The 21,690-nt window shown below is 46.2% G+C and overlaps 1 protein-coding gene across 1 annotated transcript in view; it reads right to left on the minus strand.

Moving 5' to 3' along the window:
- Window positions 1–21,690, minus strand: part of LOC137426944 (RNA-binding protein Nova-1) — a 133,921-nt gene that overhangs the window by 16,841 nt on the left and 95,390 nt on the right. The window contains exon 4 of the mRNA XM_068115995.2: window positions 1,778–8,852. Coding sequence (XP_067972096.2) covers window positions 7,818–8,852 — 1,035 coding nt within the window. The 3' untranslated portion in view covers window positions 1,778–7,817. The remainder of the gene's footprint in view (window positions 1–1,777; window positions 8,853–21,690) is intronic.

Raw genomic sequence — 21,690 nt, forward strand, 5'->3', positions numbered from 1 at the left:
TTTGTTTTCTTGTGTATATATATATATATATATATATATATATATATATATATATATATATATATATATATATATACACACACACACACACATATACACTACCGGTCCAAAGTTTTAGAACACCTCAGTTTTTCCAGTTTTTATTGAAATTTATGCAGTTTAATGTCTCAATACACTCTGAAATTAAGCATAGAACAAATAAACAATTGGAGATAAAAATTAATCATCGAATCATTCTGTTTAACAAAATTTAACTTACATTTTTGACTCAGCAAAGTAGCCACCTTTTGCAGATATAACCGCCGAACACACTCGTGGCATTCTTTCTACAATGGAAATCAAATATTGTTCGGGAAGTTCTTCCCAACACTGTTGCAGAAGTTCCCCCAAATGTGTTGCACTTGTAGGTTGCTTTGCTTTCACCCTTCTGTCCAGTTCATCCCAAACCAGCTCGATGGGGTTTAAGTCTAGAGACTGTGCTGGCCATTCCATGATTTGAAGCCTACCGTCTTGTTCTTTTCCTCGAAGGTAGTTTTGACATAGCCTGGAGGTGTGTTTAGGGTCATTATCTTGCTGTAGGATGAACCCCTGACCAACTAGACGTATACCAGAGGGTATTGCATGGCGCTGCAAAATGCTGCGGTAGCCCTTTTGGTTCAGGGTGCCAGTCACTCTGTGCAAGTCGCCGACTCTGGATCCAGCAAAAGAGCCCCAGACCATCACGCTTCCTCCTCCATGTTTGACAGTTGGTGTCACACACTGAGGAACCATCCTTTCACCTACTCGACGGCATACAAAAACCCTGCGTGTTGAACCAAAGATTTAAAATTTTGTTTCATCGGTCCATAAGACCTTCTTCCAGTCTTCAGTAGTCCACTGGCGGTGCTTCATGGCCCAGGCAAGCCTCTTTTTCTTATTTTGCCATCTTAGCCATGGCTTTCTTACTGCCACTCGACCTGTCAAACCTGCAGCTCGAAGTCTTCTCTTCACAGTTGAAACTGAGACTTGCTTAGTTCGACCAGTGTCAAGCTGTGCTTGAAGCTGTTGTCCTGTGAGCCGCCTATCACGCAAGCTGTTGACTCTCAGAAACTTGTCTTCTGATTCTGTTGTGGCTTTGGGTCTGCCAGACCTCTTCCTGTCAGAGTTTCCTCCAGTTTCCAATATACTACTTCCTGCAGTGCAATATTGTCCAAATAATGCTTCAGAGGGTGTAGTAACAGTCTGTTCCAATGCTGCTTTTATACAGACAGGGGGTTTGCAATCAAGTAATCAGCAGAGGTTGGGACACCTGTAGGAATTGTTTGCATCAACTTTCAAGGCTTAATTTACTTACATTGCTGCAAACAGCTGTAAGTTGTTAACCCATTACTTGTTCCCTGAAGAAGGCCTTTTTTTTTTACAATATAACTGTGCAATTTACATTATTTTCCCGTTTTTGCTAACCGAAACTTTTTTTTTTAACCTCGAGCAGTTTACTGCTTACCTTTGTACCATTTCAGGTTACTTACTGGACATTAAACTGCGTAAATTTCAATAAAAACTGGAAAAATTGAGGTGTTCTAAAACTTCTGACCGGTGGTGTATATACATATACAGTATATATATATATATATGTATACACACACACACACACACACACACACACACACACACACACACACACACAACACACACACACACACACACACACACACACACACACACACACACACACACACACACACACACACACACACACACACACCTTAGCATGGAGGTTTTAATGAGGACAGCTCACCTTGGTGGAATGGCCGGCTTTCTGCCATTTAGTTCCAGATGTTTCGTGGAAGTGGAAATTGCATACGGTCCCAGAAAATAACAACAAGTGGAAAGCAAACATAATCTCTGATTCCACTGCCCATCCCTCTGTCGCTGCAGGCTTTTCAGGTTAGAATTCCATAGGTGTCTGTAGGGGTTAGCTTGGGTACATCCTGACAACCACATACCACAACGTTAATCTCTTGGTAATGTTCTGTCACAATATGAAAGAGTCCTCTCATAACAATACCCTGACATAAAGGCTTCCATCTAACCCTAGGCTAAAGTAAAAATTGCTGATTTAAAAGCTTTTGCTGGAAGTGTAAGCGTACATATTTGGGTTGGGTTGAATTCCGTTTTGGTTGGGAACACACTCTTGCCAAATCCATCGTTAAGTGCTAGGTGGTCACTTAAAGGAGGACTTAAAAATAAAAAGAAGACATACTCACGGTATCTGCATCAATCATGCTGTCGCCAAGTGCAGAACCTGCCCAGGTTCAGGTAACTATCTGCTTCTGTAATGCTAAGAATCAGAATCTTTCATCTCACGATTTACAAAACAAGATCTGTCATCACCTCGGTGGGAAATAAATAAATAAAACGAATATCAACCGTGGATGTTGCAAACATCACCAAGAGGACATCATCCATCAGTTTCGCCCCTTTTACTGCCTTGGATATTGCAAACATCACCAAGAGGACATCATCCATCAGTTTCACCCCTTTTACTGCCATGGATATTGCAAGCATCACCAAGAGGACATCATCCATCAGTTTCGCCCCTTTTACTGCCGTGGATATTGTATATATGGTGAAGGTGCGGGTTTAAAAAATAAAACACTTAGCGTTTTGATTGTTTATTTCAGTAAAAAAATAGATTTTTTTTCTCTTTCTCATAAAAGATAATCGTTGTACAAAATTCCTTCAAAAAAAGGCAAGAGGGGTGTTATCCCAGAGATAAATAATTTAGTTCTCGCGTCGTGCGGTAAGTTTACCGTATAGGCCGCACGCATGGTTGGATTAGGCAGTTACCTTCGGGTATATGGGGTTCAGCAGGAAAGGCACAGAGAAAGAATGTCTATCACCACGAATATCTGCCTCACACTCAGACAAATCTACCTACACATACCGTTTTCCCCGCGCCCAGTTACACCGAACAGGCAAACCGATATGTTATCTTCCCAGCTCCGCGTTCACATCTACGCACACACAAAGTGGATTCCACAAAAGTTATCCTCGTATTGTGATAACATATTCTACCTCGAGTTAGAATAAAACGAAAACTGGATGAGCGAGCGGACTCAGCAAAAGTCCTCAACAATCTCGCGTGGAAAACATCAGCGCGGTCGACACGATGAGGTTATAGCGATGTGTAAAATGGGTGTTAGAGCCACAAAAGTCCGCGATTGTCTCACCATGGATCTTACAGGACGAGCCCCTTGATGGAATGGCTGGTGATTTCCACTGTAGACAAGATGGGTGATGCTTCTACAATTCGGAATGTCTGCTATTCTCTGCAGCCAGTGCTTTGTTAGTTAGGGTACAGTCACGTGAAAAAGTAAGTACACCCCATGTAAAGTTTTGACTTTTTCAACATATTTCAACATACAGCTATTTGATCTTCATTTCAACAATATTGATAGATAAAGGTGATATAATATAACAAATATCATGAAACATTTACATTTTGTAGTCCATTGTATAATTTAAATAAACATTAATGCAAATTTCGCGTGTGGAAAAAGTAAGTACACCCTTGGCTCTAATAGGTGGTATTGCCCCCTTTGGCAGAAACAACCTCAAGTAGGCGTTTCTTATAACTGTCTACCAGTCTCTGACATCGACTGGGAGAAATTTTTGCCCACTCCTCCATGCAGAATTCTTTCAGCTGTGCGATGTTTGAGGGGTTTCTTGCATGCACAGCTCGTTTCAAATCCCCCCACAACATCTCGATGGGATTTAGATCCGGGATTTGACTTGGCCATTCCAGAACCCTCCATTTCTTTCGTTTCAGCCATTCCTTGGTGGATTTACTGGTATGTTTAGGGTCATTGTCATGTTGCAAGGTCCACCTTCGGTTGAGCTTCAACTTTCCGACAGATGGCCTCACATTATCCTCAAGCACCCTCTGGTACAATGAAGAATTCATAGTGGATTCTATGATGGTGAGCTGGCCAGGCCCTGATGCAGCAAAGCTGCCCCAAACCATAGTATTTCCACCACCATGCTTTACAGTTGGTATCAGGTTCTTGTGGTCAAATGCTGTCTTTGGTTTTCGCCAAACATGTCTTCTGGTACTGTGGTCAAATAGCTCTACCTTTGACTCATCTGTCCAGAGCACATTGTTCCAGAAGTGCTGGTCTTTGTGAGGTGTTCATTGGCAAACTTTAGACTTGCCCTGATGTTCTTTCTGGACAGCAAAGGTTTCCTCCTGGCACACCTCCCATGTAGATCAAATTTGTGCAGCCTCTTTCTAATGGTAGACTCGTGCACTTTGACATCAACAGTGGCAAGAGCTACCTGTAGGTCCCGAGATGACATTCTGGGGTTCTTTGAGACTTCTTTCAGCATCTTATGGTCTGCTCTCGGGCTGAACTGCTGGGGCGGCCTGGCCTGAACAAGTTTGCAGTTGTTTGGAATCTTCTCCACTTGTAGATGATCTTCCGGACAGTCGAATGATTGATTTCAAATTGTTTGAAGATCTTTTTAAATCCCTTGCCAGACTCGTAGTCATCTATAACCTTCTTTCTGAAGGCCTCCGAGAGCTCTTTTGATCTCGGCATGGTGACGCCACACACTTCAACAACAAAGAGCAAACCAAACTAAATGTCTGAGGTTTAAATGAGACAGGTTCCTCCAAGATCCTCTCTAACGATGTTCTAATCATTTGCACCTGAGCTGGTGCACCTGATTCTAATTTTAGGTATTTGAAGTAGTGATAAATGTAGGGATGTACTTACTTTTTCCACATGCGAAATTTGCATTTATGTTTATTTAAATTATACAATGGACTACAAAATGTAAATGTTTCATGATATTTGTTATATTATATCACCTTTATCTATCAATATTGTTGAAATGAAGATCAAATAACTGTATGTTGAAATATGTTGAAAAAGTCAAAACTTTACATGGGGTGTACTTACTTTTTCACGTGACTGTATATTGAAACATCGCTGCTACAGTGAAGTTATTTGCTTTATGGCATTTAAATAAACGTTAGGAAGTCCAATGGGTGTCCATTTGAACTCGCAGTCAATCTACAAAGTCCTGCAACTTGCAAAAGTACGTAACGACATTTAAAAAGTCAAATTTCCCAGGCTTAGATATGACGTCATTTAACATTTTGCCTCGAAATCAAGATCACCCTAAAATGGTTCTCTTTAGAGTTATGGAAAATAACGAGCATTTGGGAGGCTGTTGCTGTTTCGTCACTGTGTAATTATTCCTTTTTTTCCAACTTGGTTTGCTACTCTTGCCTTAAAAAGCCAGGAGGACTAAAGCTGGCATGCAGCATTACATAGAATCACAAACAATTCCTAAGCTCTGTCCTCGTGGAAATTCTCTAAACTGTCTGAGCGACCTTAATAAGACGTCGACGGGTTGACTCGGTCAACCTTATGGTGAATCGGCCAAAACTGGATTTTAAAGGCATTGTTTGCTTAACTCTTTGAACGAAAACCTAAACCTAATAAATGTTCTTTAGTGCTAATGATGAAGCCATCACTGACTATAGGTCTCTGTACCTCCTTACCTTGGCACACCGAACCCTGACCATACACTGCTTTACCCTCCACTTAAATCGCCACCCTCCGATGGTCCGCCCACTATTAAGCACCACTTTACACTGCTCCCTGCTTCAACCATGAACCGCCTCATATGCTCCTACCAAACCGCCATCACCAGACCCGACCCCGCGCGATCCCAGCACCTTGTGCAGAGTCTCTTGACAGATGGAAATTTGACAAGGGGGAAATGCACTGCGCAGTGAGGTGGAGCACAAGGTGAGAGACTGATGATCCATGTGAAAAAGTCCCACCCAGCGATGACCAAAGGCGCAGGGTATTAGTCAAGCCCAGTTCCCATGAGGCTGGATATGCGAAAGGGAGAGCATGCGTTTAGGTTGGTGAGGCAAGTTGCTCTATCCTGAAAGGCACGACCCAGGTCGATGACCGTTTTCTTTCTCGCAGACATAGTGGAGGACAATTTGAAATACTCGGAACGGATGGTCCTTCAGAGCATTTTTTTGGTGTTGTTGTTGGTAAAAAGTAAACAATTTTCAACATTTTTCCAATCGATGAACACCACTCGAAAATATACCAATCCTTCCGATCATCCCCACCAGGGCAATTTTGAGGTCCCTCAGGCAATAGAGCAACTCAAAGCGAACCCCATTTGAAATCCCAAGGGTGATCTGCATGGGCCATAAGGCTTGGGACATGCAGAAGGTAAAAATGAGACGAGTCACAGGCTGATGCAATGGAAAAAGCACATTTATAATGAACAAAATGAGCAATTATAGAAATTTCATTGGTTTCTCTACACAACACTGCACAAAATGCACAAAAAAAACAAAATGTCGGAGGAAACTCATTTCACAACACCAGCTACTGCATTCTCAGTGGACTAATCTTATACACATCATGAGACCGGTTGGTATACAGTCACAAATGCAAAGTTAATCCATGAAATGGGGGGTAATCGGAGTTGATTCGCTAACGCATGGATCACAAGCAAAAACTCATGGACGACGCAAGATGGCTGCACTCGTCACTAGCAATGGATGTAATGTTAATACATAGCAAAAGGGTGGGGTTTTAGTCGCGGGGCAAGATGAGAGCGATCTGGAGAGGTGTGCGGAACGTACCGCATGCGACTTTTCCGCAAAAGGGGTCGAACCTGGCAACGGAGACGATGGATACAGCGCAAGTGAGCGAGGTGGAAAGACCGCCGGTCATTCTAGAGCGGCATCGCGTGGACCAGTGATCGATAAAAAAACCTCCAGGGAATTCTCACCCTCCCGGTTATACAGTAGCTTTTCCATCCTATAAGCAATACTTGATTCTCGTTTCAAACTTTATGAAACTTACAATATTGTTCATGACCTGTACAGTTGGCCGAAGATAACGTGGACTTGCCACCTTGCCCCTACCCTCTTCCCCTCTATCCACTACCTTAAAATATGCGAGATCGATTCTTGTGACACAGGCAGCGGGGTTTCATTCAGGGGGTTGAGTTTCACTTTTCTTCATTCTCTTGATTCATGCTGATGAGTTTGTTTTCTTTTGGAAGTAAACATTATGTTACACGGACGGACTCTTGTGTGAAAACCTCTGGCATACGGTGAGAGGATCTTCAATACTGTTCAGTGAGAAAAAACCCCTTACTTGGCACTTGCACATATCCGAAGAATGAAACATTTAGACTTCATGGCAAAGATTTTCTTATTTTAAATGAAAGAGTAAAAAACAAATTAACAAAATGGAGGAAAGAAACATCCCGTCGGTACGTAGTGTTGTAACAAAAAAACAAAGCAACTTTCCTACAAAGTAAAAAAGAAAAGAAAAGGAAAAGAAAACAATTTACCAAAAGAAATCAACTTCTCGGTATGACAATGACGTATTTACACTTCACTATGGTAAACCACCTAAAAATACTTCTCACTTTTGCGATTCTGTTCTAAAATATATTTCTAAACCACTATGGTCTTGAACCTCCTCGAAAGAAAGAGTGGACATTTTTTTCCCCCAATCTCTAATACGTATTAGTTTGTTGATCACGATTCAAGTTGACGCGACAGTAGTTTCTAAAAGACGAGAATCCGACTGGAGAGTGCGGAAAGGATTTTTTTTTTTCCGAGGACACGGGAGAACGGAAACATGGAGGTCGCAGGACGATGGGGACTGAAACGAAACGGGGAAATAACTACTAAATATACACAAGGGGGGAGGGGGGGCATCAAAATGGCAGCAAATGGGTTTCGAGGTTAGCTTTAAGAGAGAAACGGCAGGACTACGAGGCTATTCCACCTTCTGTGGATTTGAGGCGCGGAGGCTCTGCTCGTACGCAATACGCTGGGAGATAAGATGCTGCGCTGCCTGCTGAGAGGCCAACGGGCCGGTGATGGTCACCTTGCGGTTCCGTGTCCCCGGCACGTATTCTCCCTTCTTGGAAATTTGGATCCGTGCACCTGTTGCTTCCTGATACTCCACCAGCGTTTTTCCACCTTTCCCCAAGATGGCGCCAACCAGGTTCTCAGGCACTGCGATCTCCATAGTTTCCTTGGCGGACTCGGCTGTTATCGGGGCTGATGCCATGCGCTTATCGGTAGTGAGAAAGGTGTTGGCCATGAGGGGCGAGCCCAAGTAAGCACCGTTGGGGCCCAGCCCAGCCAGTGCGGCGATCGTTCCAGGTGTTGCCGCTGCAGTAGGTACAACACTGGATAGCGCTCCTGCTTCACTCGCGTAATTTGCCAGAAGATTAGCAGCTGCAATATTGGATCCGAGTAAGCCAGATGGTGTGGCGACAGCAGTTGGGCCACCGCCCGGGGTGAGACCCAAAGCCAAGCTAGGGGTTGGAAGGCCATAGCCATACCCTACCAGGGTGTTGAGTGCTGAAGATATAGCCACCAGGTCTGTACCTCCCAGACCCGAGAGCATGGTTGGAAAGGCAGGTACACTTCCTATGGTCGAAGGGCCTAGAAGACCGGCTGTTACGGCTGGGAGTACATCGGTCGGACAAATTCCAGCTGCGCTGGCATACGGTGATCCCGTCGGATTTGCATTGGCTACAGGGCCCGAAATTCCCGCATAACTGATATTGAGACAACTCCCACTCTGTGGATCTTCTTGGATCTTTTGCACAATAAGCTGTACAGCACGGCGCACCTGATTTGGCTCTCCGCTTACCGTCGCCACACGCTCCTGCAGGCTTCCAGCCTCAGGTTTCTGCGAGAGCTGGATCCAGGCACCTGACTGCTCCATCATGGACTTTACCGTAGCTCCAGCCTTGCCAATAATAAGGCCCGCAGTGGTGTTGGGAACAATGATTTTAGCCTGGTGCAGGGTAACAAGGCAAAAATGGATCCAAATACATAGGATAGCCAACGTCACTTTCCAACTAGATCACTTACTGATGGCATTGATAGACATAAGATTGCAATGTTAAACCCAAAATTTCTCATTCATAAATCCAGTCCCATTTTCGATAAAGCTTATCATTAAACTATCTACTGTTTTTACACTAAACTGGAAACTATTGAGGGTGCAACACTTAAACTATTATACTATTTACAGATTTGCCCAACAACACTACTCCACAACTAAATGAAGAATATGAAAACCAAGCATACAGCTACTGCATCACCACATACCCACAGGGGTGGGGGGACACTGGGACAGCCTCCATGTTCCAGATTGCACGGCCTTGTGGGTAATCTCACACCTTCCTCGACATTCCAAGCAATGTGTTGGACTGGTAAACACGGCGCGGCCATTTTGCACGCCGGGAATCTCTCACAATGGTGAGATATGATAAACGGTTAAATTAAATGCACACCAAGTTACAAAAGCAAAGGAAACGTTTTAAAAGATCACGCGAGCCACATGGTAGTGCAAGCTTGAATTCATCGTGATGGTTGGGAGGCCCATGGATGGGATTACAATGTCGACCGCATGAGGCCTACCGGGCAGAAATAAAGCGATGCGTCGCCCGTGGGCTTAGAATAGGCAATGAGAAGGTAGCCAACTCTTCGCCCAAATCTAGACGCGGGCCTTCTCCAAGCCCATCACTACAGACGGAATATTTTATCAGCAGGAGGCAAAACTTCAGGCGGTCTCCTGGCATCATTCCTGGTGGTATTTTTAGCTTTCGTAATTTAGCAATGTCAAACCATTTTTTTTTTTTTTTTTTTTTTTTTTTTTTTTTGTATACAAGATCGAGGCTCGTGAAAGAGCGAACATTAATCACACAGAAAGACAAACCGACACATAAAACATATAACATCGGGAGCGGTAGACAAGATGGGGAGAGAGGGGGAAGGACACAAACACAACATTTGAGAGCAGGGACCGAGAGACATGGAGACATGGAGAGATCTGAGAGAGGGCGAGGGCTTTGGGGGGGGGGGGGGGGGCATGGGAAGTGGGCGGTGGGAGAGGTATAAAACATATGGACACTGCCAGGACTTCCAGGAAAGAAGTTGGAATTTCAAACAAGGTGGATCTGGGGTGAATTAGCGGGGGTAGAAAAGATCAAGGTTTTGGATGGGGGAAGATAAGAGATGGTGGTGAACAGCTGTTTTAAAGACCTGGAGGGAGGAGTGGGATTGAAGGGAGTGAGGGAGTTTGTTCCAGAGGCGGGAGAAAAGAGGAATGAAAGAGTGAAGGTGAGCAGAGAGCCGAGATTTCGGCAGTTTAACCATCAGAGGGTTGCTGGCAGATCTTGTGCGACCTGTAGGAATATTTGGGGGACAGAGCACAGAGAGAGCTGGGGGTGCAAGGCCGGAGAGGAGTCGGTAGAAGACAGAAAGACCACCTACCTGCCTGCGGTGAGTGAGTGAAAGGCCCTCAGAGATAGCTTCATCGCGGGAGATTCCAATAATTCTGAAAGCTTTGGTTTCAACAGCGTGAAGCCGAGCTAGGTGTGAGGCAGGAGCACCGGCCCATAGGGGAGAACAGTATTCCATTGAGCTGCGGATGAAAGCCTTGTATGTGGTGAGGAGCTCAGGTGTGCCGAGGAAGGACTTCGCACGACGGAGGATGCCCAGTCGGCGACTGGCTTTGGAGGCCAGCTTGGAAATGTGGTTTTCCCAAGAAAGATCATGGCAGATAGTGAGACCCAAAATCTTGAGCGACAGAACTTCTTGGAGAGGATTGTTTAGAAAGTAGATGGGAGGGTTGTCCAGTCTATCTTTTCGGAGAGACATAGTAAGAGTGTGAGATTTGTCAGGATTGAAGGACATGTTCCACTTGTTTGACCAGTCTGTGATTTTGTCCAGGTCTTCAGAGAGTGAGGAGGCAGCAGACTGCCGATCTGAGGGAAGAGGAATGGAGCGGCAGAGAGTGGAGTCATCAGCAAAGAGATAGAGAGGATTTTCGAGAGAGTCAGAGAGATCATTGATGAAGACCAGAAAAAGCACGGGGCCCAGAACACTGCCTTGGGGAACTCCAGCCTGAACAGGAAGAGGAGATGAGAGAAACCCATTCAGGGCCACACGTTGACGACGACTAGAGAGGAAGTCCGCCAGCCATGCGTGGAGATTTCCATGGATACCAAAGGAGGAGAGTTTGGTGAGCAGAGCGGGGTGCCAGACCGTGTCGAAGGCACGTGATATGTCGAGGGAGACAGCTCTAATTTCCTGTTTGGCATTGAGGACCTCCATCCATTGTTGAGACAGCAGAAGCAGCATGTCCAGAGTAGAGTGACCTGGTCTGAAACCAAATTGATGATCAGAGATCAAGCCATTGGAGAAGAGGAAAGATTTCATATCCGAAGCAATGATGGATTCCATGACTTTGCTGATAATTGGGAGAAGGCTGATTGGTCTGTAGTTGCTAGGATCTGTTTTTGCACCTTTTTTGTGCAAAGCGGTGATGTTGGCTGATTTCCAAGCAGATGGCAGTTGACCTTGAGCAAAAGAGAGGGTGAAGAGAACAGAGAGAGGGTGAGATAGAGCAGCAGAGCAGGATTTTAGGACCCGTGGGCTGATGCCGTCGGGTCCAGTTGCAGAATCAGAGTCGAGGGTTGACAGAAACTTTTCCACCTTGTCAGGAGGAAAGGACACGGAGTCCAGGAGCAGCAGGGTACGACTGGGTATGGTGGGTACAGAGAGGGATGGGTTTGGGACACAAGATTTAGAGGCAAACACAGAGTTGAGGCATTCAGCTTTTTCACGTGCGGAGTCAGCTGTGTAGCCGTTTGAGGTAAGGGAGGGGATGGAGGGGGAACAAACACCAGAAACGGATTTTACCAGACGCCACCAGGATTTGGAAGAGGGAGACAGATAAGAGAGTTCGGTCTTGAGAACAGAGAGATATTGTTTCCTGGCTCTCCTGAGGGTGGTCACACACTTGTTTCGGGCTTTGTGAAAGGAAATGAGATTTCCTTCCGTTGGATTTGCTTTCCAGGAGACGAAGGCAAGTTGTTTCTGGGCAACAGCCTCACCACAAGATTCCGTGTACCATGGACGGGAGGAAGGGTATGACAACTGAAGACGAGATGGGATAAATCTGTGCATGAGAGAGAGCAATTTACTTTGGAAGAATTCCCAGGATGAGTTGATGTCAGAGGTGGTAGAGATGGGAGACCAGTCCAGATGATTGATGGCTGCTTGAAGACCGTGCCAGTTGGCCTGAGTGAAATGCCAGACTCGTCGACGCTGAGCAGGCTCCCTGAGGATGGTCAGAGAGATGTCCACTTTAACAAGGACATGATCAGATGATCCGATCGGAGCAGAAGAAGAGCAGCAGACATTTTCAGGGAAGTTAGTCATAACCAAGTCCAGAAGAGAAGATGTTCCGTTGACTGAGATCCGGGTCGGGAAATTGACAGATTGTGTCAGTCCCAGTGAGTCGCAGAAGTCCTTTGCTGAAGAGCCATGGCTGGTGAGAGAGGTACCCACACCCAGCCAACTGGCATGGTGACAATTGAAATCACCACATATGAGGAAGAGAGAGTTGGGATGAGTAGATAGAAGTTGGTCCATATCATCAGACAGCGAGATGTAAATGGAGTCATCACTGTTTGGTGGACGGTACAACACACATATGAACAAGAGGTGGGAGCGAAGGGGAAGCCGTAGCCAGAGGTATTCCTGGGGGTGAGGTGGAGAGAGTGCAGTGCAGGGCGAGTGAGGAAGAGAGTTTTTGATAAAGATAGCAACCCCGCCTCCAGGACGAGGCTCAGGTCTATCATACCGGAGGAGGGAGTAGCCCGGGAGAGATACTATGGAATCAGAGACATCATAAAGGAGGAAAGTTTCTGTTAAGCAGATCACGTCTGGTTTGACAGAAGCAACCTGTATGGAGAGATCAGTTAAGTTTGAACGAAGGCCCCGGATGTTTGAGGTCCATACCGTTAATGAAGAGGAAGGGGGAGCATCAGATACAGAACAGGGGGGAGGAGGGGTAGGGTAAGATGTGGAAGAGGTGGAAGAGATAGGGAGAGCTGTTGAAGGTGTGTCAGAGATTTCAGAATAGCTCGGAGAAAGGGAAGGATGGGGCGGACAAAAGGTTTGATGGTGATTGGGTGAGCCACAATGAGGTGTTATTTGAGGAGGGGGAAGAGCGAGGCAGGTTGGGGGAGATGGAGGTGAGAGTTTGAAGGGGGAAGAAGCGGGGAGGACGCTTTGAGGAGGGGAAGTGAGAGGGGGAAAATTGAGAAGCAATGAGGGTGGGGAGATTTGAAGGGGAGGGGTGAGGGGGGAGTTTGGGAGGGAAGGGACAAGGGGAGGGATTTGAAAGGGATGGGATATGGGGGAGATTTGGAGGGGAGGGGTGAGGCAGGAGTCTAGGAGGGGAGGGGCGAGGGGGCGTCTTGGCGGGGAGGGGTGAGGGGGTAGTTTAGGAGGGAGGGGGCAAGGGGGGAGATTTGAAAGGGATGGGTGATGGGGAAGATTTGGAGGGGAGGGGTGATGGGGAAGATTTGGAGGGGAGGGGTTATGGGGAAGATTTGGAGGGGAGGGGTGAGATTGGATTTTTGAAAGTGTACGATTTATGGGAAACGGACATTTATTGCAAAATGAGTTTCTTGTGACCTTCGAGTTAAAAATACGTTTAAGGACGCTGGATGGAGGATGGAGTGCAGGAGAGTTTAGGGAATGTAGAAAAAAGGCACTATAGGAGATGGATATTTTTTTTGGGATGAATTGATTTGGTGAGCAAGTCGAAAGCAGCCTTTTAAAGAAGAAGAAGAAAAAGGTGTTATAAAATATGACGGAATACATAACTTGAGGGGAAAGTGTAAACATTGAAGGTTAATGAGTGAAAACTATCTGAGGAAATGGGGGAGAAACACGTGGTCGAAGAACGAACGAACGAATAAGAATGAATAAACGAATGAGAACAGAGAAGGAAATGTTTTTTTTTTTTTTTTTTTTTTTTTTTTTTGAGTTGAGATTTACACAAGGAAGTAGGCTATGGGTGAAAAGACTGGGAATACAGAGAACGAAAGTTATTGGATCACAAACGACGGACCGCTGAGAGAAAAACAAAGCCTCAAGGTTGTACAGTGCACACTGTACAAGGCCTCAAGACACGACACGGCAAACAGACGATCAATTTATGAAAGATAAACACCGAGAAACAACCAAAGTTGCACACAATAACTTCACACACCGAAAGATAAATACAGTTTCGACAAAATACAATTGTGAACAGACTTAACTTCGAAAAACGTGGAGACCGTGTGGAGCTTCGAAAATCCCTCCCACCGTCTCCGAGATCTCGCGAGATCTCTCAAGGTGGAGGAATTTTGAGGGCAAGGTGGAGGAATTTTGCTTTTGTCTGCATCAAGGAATGAAAATTGTCTGACTGTTTGTTTATCGTCAACAATCGGTCTACATCACGTGTTGGACGAGCTGCAGCGATTTGCAGGTTATGTTTTCATGGTGTGCAAAAAAAAAAATCAGATCTTGCTTTGTTCATTCCATTAATGTTTTGTTTTGTTCATCCCGTTTATTTTGTTTTATTCATACCATTAATATTTTGTTGTGTTCATACCATTAATGGAGAAGGGGAAAGGATTTTGGAGTTTGCTGATGGAGCTGATTTGTTGATTTGTAATACTCAGTTCCAGAAAGAGGATAATAAGCTTGTTACATACACGTCAGGTGGGTCGACGACAACCGTCGACTACCTGATGGTGCGTAGGCGAGATAGGGGGAACCTCCGGGACACAAAGGTGATCCCGGGGGAGGAGGCTGTTTCACAGCACCACTTGGTTGTCTGCAACATAAGGGTGAAAGGTGCGAGGAGAGCTCGGCGGGTGAAGTACCAACCGAGAATGAAGGTGTGGAGGTTGAAAGAGGTGACAGTAAGGGAGGCATTAAAAGAGAGGCTGAGTACGGTGGAGGATGATGTGGTTGAGTTTGAAAGTGGTTGGATTTCAATGATAGTCTGTTGGGAGCCGTTGGTGAGGTATGTGGATGGACAAAAGGACCACCGAGGCACTCGGAAACATTGTGGTGGGATGATGAAGTTGGAAAGAATATTGACGAGAAGAGGAAGAAGTTCAAGGCTTGGCAGAAGGCGAAGGGTATGGGGGCAGAAGAAGCAGAGCATGAAAGTTATAAGGCAGCCAAGAAAGCTGCAAAGAAAGAGGTAGCAAAGGTGCAGGAGGCATGTCGGAAAATGTTCGGAGAACGCTTGGATTCGGAAGAGGGTCAGAGAGCGGTAATCAGGATTGCAAAGCAGATAGCGAAAGAGAGGTGTGATGTGATGGGGGTGAGTTGCTTGAAGGATGAAGTGGGACAAATCGTTGTGGACCCAGATGGAATTAAAGGAAGATGGAAAAGATATATGGAAATGCTGTTGAATACAGAGAATGAATGGGATGGCAACATAGAGAGTAACCCAGTTTTAGGACCGGCAGAGAAGATACTGAGAAGGAAGTTGAGGAAGCGATAAAAGCAATGAAGAGTAGAAAAGCGGGAGGGCCGACAGGAGTTGTGGGAGATATGTTGAAGGCAGCAGGAAGTTGGGGTGTGAAGAGAATGACAGAGATCTGTAATCTGGTGGTGAAAGAAGGCCGCATTCCAGTGGTTTGGGAACTGAGTACCCTCGTCCCTCTATACAAGGGGAAAGGTGACCCTCTGGAGTGTGGCTCGTACCGAGCGATAAAGTTATTGGAGCATGGAATGAAGGTATTGGAAAGGGTGTTGGAGAGGAGGATAAGGAAGAAAGTGAAGATCGACGAAATGCAGTTTGGATTTATGCCAGGAAGAGGAACGACAGACGCGCTCTTTATTGTGAGGCAGTTGCAGGAGAAGTACATGGAGAAGAGGAAGAAGTTGTTTCTTGGGTTTGTTGATCTGGAGAAAGCATTCGATAGGGTTCCACGCGAAGTATTGACATGGGCATTGAGGAAGTTAGGAGTGGAGGAATGGTTGATCAGAGTAGTGATGGCAATGTACAAAAGAGTGCGCACAGCTGTAAGGACGAAGGACGGGAACAGTGGTGAGTTGAGGTGAAGGTGGGAGTGCATCAGGGGTCGGTACTAAGTCCACTACTATTTGTAGCTGTGATGGAGGTGCTGGCTCAGAACGTAAAGGAGGGTTTACCGTGGGAGTTGTTGTATGCAGATTATCTGGTGTTGATTGCGGAAAGTATGGATGGACAGAAGGAAAAGATGAACAAGTGGAAGGAATGTATGGAGACAAAAGGTCTGAAGGTGAATATCAGAAAGACGGAGGTGATGGCAAGTGGTAAATCATGTGGTGAGGTGGAAAGAACTGGGAAGTGCCATGTGCTGTGTGCAGGAACGGTGTCAGAGTGAACTCCATTCAATGTACAATGTGCGCTGAGTGGGTTCATCAAAAATGTAGTGGTCTGAGAGGGTCATTAACCAGTGTGGCAGCTACATTCAAATGTAAAGTGTGCACAGAGGGAGCTGCAGATGGAGGAAATGTCGAGTTGGATCTTGGAGACGGCGTGAAGCTGGAAGGTGTGAAAACATTTTGCTACCTCGGAGACATGGTGAATGGAGAAGGTGGATCAGACTCGGCAACGGTTGCTAGAGTGAGATGTGCATGGAAGTAGTTTCGGGAACTGAGTGGCGTGCTGATGAGGAGGGGAGTGTCGTTGAAGCTGAAGGGAAAGGTGTATGCTGCATGTGTGAGAAGTGTTATGATTTATGGGAGCGAGACATGGGTAATGAACGTAGAGCAGCAACGAAGGCTGGAAAGGGTGGAAATGCGAATGGTTCGGTGGATGCGTGGCACATCGTTGAGAGAGAGGAAGACAAATGATGAATTGCGAAAGATGATGGGAATAGAGCCTGTGATTGATGCTGTGAAGAGGAACAGGTTGAGATGGTTTGGTCATGTGTTGAGGAAGGATGAAAGTGACTGGTTGAGAAGAGTGATGGAAGTGAATGTGGAGGGAAGTAGCGGATGGGGAAGACCGAGAAAGACTTGGCTAAAGATGGTGAAGGAAGAAATGCGGGCAAGGGGGTTAACAAGGGGAGATGCAGAAAATAGGGCAAAATGGAGAAGATTGTCATGGGGACCGCAAGGCTAACCCCCTCTCTAGCAGGGAAAATGGCCTTAAAATGCATGTTGTTGTTGTTGTTGTTGTTGTTCATACCATTAATATTTTGTTGTGTTCATACCATTAATATTTTGTTCATCCTGTTTATTTTGTTTTGTTCATCCCATTAATATTTTGTTCATCCCATTAATTTTGCTTTGTCATCCCATTAATATTTTGTTTGCTCATATTACTATAATTCACCAAATGTCCGTCCGTCTGTTCGAAGGTACCGTAAAAACTGCTGAACCGATCGCAAAGATATTTTGGGTGGGTAATCCTGGGATCTCCAGGAGTAAAATAGGCTATTTAGTTTAACCAATTTCAGCTTTATTCTCCAGCATTCTCAGGTTTGGACTCCCGCATAACATTCGCGTTCGCATGACGTTCATTGTTCTCATTGTGACGACGCACAAACGGCTGCACCCGGGAAAGCAACATGTCTCCATCGATCGCTAACAGATCGCTGTCTCCATCGATCTTGCCAAGGCCGTAACAGCTATCGGCTCAAAATCCTTTTAATTGTTGATTTGGTACAGTTACACGTATCGGGATTTTGGTACACGTATCCGGAGTACATACGACATAGCGATTGTGAACACGATCATCGATCACGATTCACGATCACGATCATCACGATCATAGTGTATCGATCACGATTTGAAACACGATGGAATAATGTTTAGCGATATGAACAGTGATGTGGCTTTTATTGAAATTCTAAAGATACTGTTTAGATTTTGATGATTTGCGTGAAATTCTAAAGATACTGTTTAGATTTTGATGCTTTGCGTGTGATGTGATTCAACTGATGTTTATATGAATCGTTTAAAATTAAAAAAACCTTCAATTTCTGATATTTTGCCATCGCCATATGCAGATTCGCCACGGACCCACGAACGATGTTTCTATACGTGAACATACCCGTTTGTTTGCCAACGGGTACGTTTTTCATGGAAGTCCTTCACGAACTTGCTGTCCATGTCTGACGTGCGACTGAAGGTGCTCCAGGAATGTGGAATTTATTGGTTTCATGCTTTAGCATTCGCCGTATCTGCATTGCCTGTTTGCTTCTGGCCTCCCACCCGTGTGTAGCACGGGTATCTCTCTAGTACCATTAATATTTCGTTTTGTTCATCCCATTTATTTCGTTTTGTTCATCCCATTTATTTCGTTTTGTTCATCCCATTTATTTTGCCATCTAAGGTAATGAGAACCATCTGTTTTTTGGAAGTGCATGGAAGTGAAATTGGTGAAAATTAGAAAAGGAAGAGAAGGGAAGATGGTTGAAGAGAGAAGACAGTGGATGGAGTATGGGATTAGTAGTGTGGGGAGAGGAAGGAGGGGAGAAGGGTAAGAGGGAGAGAAAGGATGATATGAGGAATGTGGGATGAGGGGTAGGGAAAGGAGGGTATGGGAAATGTGGGATATTGGGAGAGAAAGGAGTATATAGGCAATGTGGGATGAAGGGGAGAGAAAGGTGGGTATGGGGAGTGTGGGATAAGGTAGGGAGAAAGGAAGGATTGGAGAGTGTGGGATGAGGGAAGAGAAAGGTGGGTATGGGCAATGTGGGATGAAGGGGAGAGAAAGGTGGGTATGGGGAGTGTGGGATGAGGTGAGAGAAAGGGGATATGGGAAATGAGGGGCGAGAAAGGAAGGATTGGGGAGTGTGGGATAAGGTAGAGAGAAAGGAAGGATTTGGGGAGTGTGGGATGAGGGGAAGAGAAAGGAAGGATTTGGGAGTGTGGGATGAGGTGAGAGAAAGGAAGGATTTGGGAGTGTGGGATGAGGTGAGAGAAAGGAGGGTATGGGAAATGAGGGGCAAGAAAGGAAGGATTGGGGAGTGTGGGATGAGGGGGAGAGAAGGGGAGGATTTGGGAGTGTGGGATGAGGTGAGAGAAAGGAAGGATTTGGGAGTGTGGGATGAGGTGAGAGAAAGGAGGGTATGGGAAATGAGGGGCAAGAAAGGAAGGATTTGGGAGTGTGGGATAAGGTAGAGAGAAAGGAAGGATTTGGGAGTGTGGGATGAGGTGAGAGAAAGGAGGGTATGGGAGTGTGGGATGAGGTGAGAGAAAGGAGGGTATGGGAGTGTGGGATGAGGTGAGAGAAAGGAGGGTATGGGAAATGAGGGGTGAGAAAGGAAGGATTGGGGAGTGTGGGATAAGGTAGAGAGAAAGGAAGGATTTGGGAGTGTGGGATGACGTGAGAGAAAGGAGGGTATGGGAAATGAGGGGCGAGAAAGGAAGGATTGGGGAGTGTGGGATAAGGTAGAGAGAAAGGAAGGATTGCGGAGTGTGGGATGAGGTGAGAGAAAGGAAGGATTTGGGAGTGTGGGATGAGGTGAGAGAAAGGAGGGTATGGGAAATGAGGGGCGAGAAAGGAAGGATTGGGGAGTGTGGGATAAGGTAGAGAGAAAGGAAGGATTGCGGAGTGTGGGATGAGGTGAGAGAAAGGAAGGATTTGGGAGTGTGGGATGAGGTGAGAGAAAGGAGGGTATGGGAAATGAGGGGCGAGAAAGGAAGGATTGGGGAGTGTGGGATGAGGGGGAGAGAAGGGAGGGATTTGGGAGTGTGGGATAAGGTAGAGAGAAAGGAGGGTATGGGAAATGGGGGGCGAGAAAGGAAGGATTGGGGAGTGTGGGATGAGGGGGAGAGAAAGGAAGGATTTGGGAGTGTGGGATAAGGTGAGAGAAAGGAGGGTATGGGAAATGAGGGGCGAGAAAGGAAGGATTGGGGAGTGTGGGATGAGGGGGAGAGAAGGTGAGGATTTGGGAGTGTGGGATGAGGTGAGAGAAAGGAGGGTATGGGAAATGAGGTGTGAGAAAGGAAGGATTGGGGAGTGTGGGATGAGGGGGAGAGAAAGGAAGGTATGGGGGAGTGTGGGATGAGGAGAAGAGAAAGGAAGGATTGGGGGATGTGGGATGAGGTTATGGGGAGTGTGGGATGAGGGGGAGAGAAACGTGGGTATGGGGGAGTGTGGGATGAGGGGAAGAGAAAGGTGGGTATGGGGGAGTGTGGGATGAGGGGAGAGAAAGGTGGGTATGGGGGAGTGTGGGATGAGGGGAAGAGAAAGGTGGGTATGGGGGAGTGTGGGATGAGGGGAGAGAAAGGTGGGTATGGGGGAGTGTGGGATGAGGGGAAGAGAAAGGTGGGTATGGGGGAGTGTGGGATGAGGGGGAGAGAAAGGTGGGTATGGGGGAGTGTGGGATGAGGGGAAGAGAAAGGTGGGTATGGGGGAGTGTGGGATGAGGGGAGAGAAAGGTGGGTATGGGGGAGTGTGGGATGAGGGGAAGAGAAAGGTGGGTATGGGGAGTGTGGGATGAGGGGAAGAGAAAGGTGGGTATGGGGGAGTGTGGGATGAGGGGAGAGAAAGGTGGGTATGGGGAGTGTGGGATGAGGGGGAGAGAAATGAGGGTATAGGGAGTGTGGGATGATGGATATAGAAATGAAGTAATGGGGAGTGTGGGATGACGGATAAATAAAAGAGTATTGGGAGTGTGTGATGAGGGGGAGAGAAATGAGGGTATGGAGAATGTGGAATGTGGGATGAGGGGGGAGGGAGAAATTAGGGTATGGACAATGTCGGATAAGGGGAGAGAAAGGAGGGTATGGGGATCAGGGATGGGGGGGAGAGAAAGGAAGGAATGGGGAGTGTGGGATGAGGGGGGAGGGAGAAATTAGGGTATGGACAATGTCGGATAAGGGGAGAGAAAGGAGGGTATGGGGATCAGGGATGGGGGGAGAGAAAGGAAGGAATGGGGAGTGTGGGATGAGGGGAAGAGAATGGATGGAATTTTAGAGAGAGAGAGCAGGAGGGGGGGGGGGGGGGGGAATTGGGGGAAGTAAAAGGAAGAGAAAGGAAAGGTGCATGCATGGAAAAAAACTGATTGGAAGGGGCAATGAAGAAATTCCGCCAAATTTGCAAAGTAATAAAGAGATGGTCCGTGGCATGGGTTGTGAAAAAAAATCTCAGATATAACTAGAACGGCACTTAGTAGAGAGCATACCTCCGCCTGGTTGGCCATATCACTCAATGGTGAAAAATTACTTTAAAATTCTCCTAGCTGGATCCGGATCTTCACCAAAATCGAATCGAATCGTCCTTGTCAGACACCCAATCGGTCCACCAAGTTTCGTCCAAATCCGTCCACGACTTCTTGTGATATCCTGCTATGTATCGTTTTTGGCCCTATCGTCTCAATGGTGAAGAATCACTTTAAAAATTCTAGTAGCCGAATCCGAATCGGGATCTCCACCAAAATCTAATCATTTCGTCCGTGTCACATACGCTACATATCTGCCAAATTTCGTCCGAATCCGTCCACAACTTTTTGAGATATTTTGTTCACAAACGGACAGACAGGGGTGAAAACATAACCTCCATCCACCTTTGGTGGCGGAGGTCATGAAAAAGCAGAGCGAGTGGAACGTGTGGGGTCGAGCAATGTCATCTGGTACGCGCCTGCCGTGAAATAATAAATCAACGGAATTGTCGTGAAAAGAGCAAACCCAAACGGATGCGGAGGGTCGGGGTAGCTCTTCTTCTGAGGTGGTCCTCCCAATATATTTGACACCGAAAAGGCCATGGACTGAAGAGGCTGTTGGTGCAGACAAGAGAACCACTTCCTCATCTTAATTCATGAGCAATC

The sequence above is a fragment of the Myxine glutinosa genome, chromosome 5, assembly GCF_964187855.1.
Source record: "Myxine glutinosa chromosome 5, kmMyxGlut1.1, whole genome shotgun sequence".
Lineage (NCBI taxonomy): Eukaryota > Metazoa > Chordata > Myxini > Myxiniformes > Myxinidae > Myxine > Myxine glutinosa.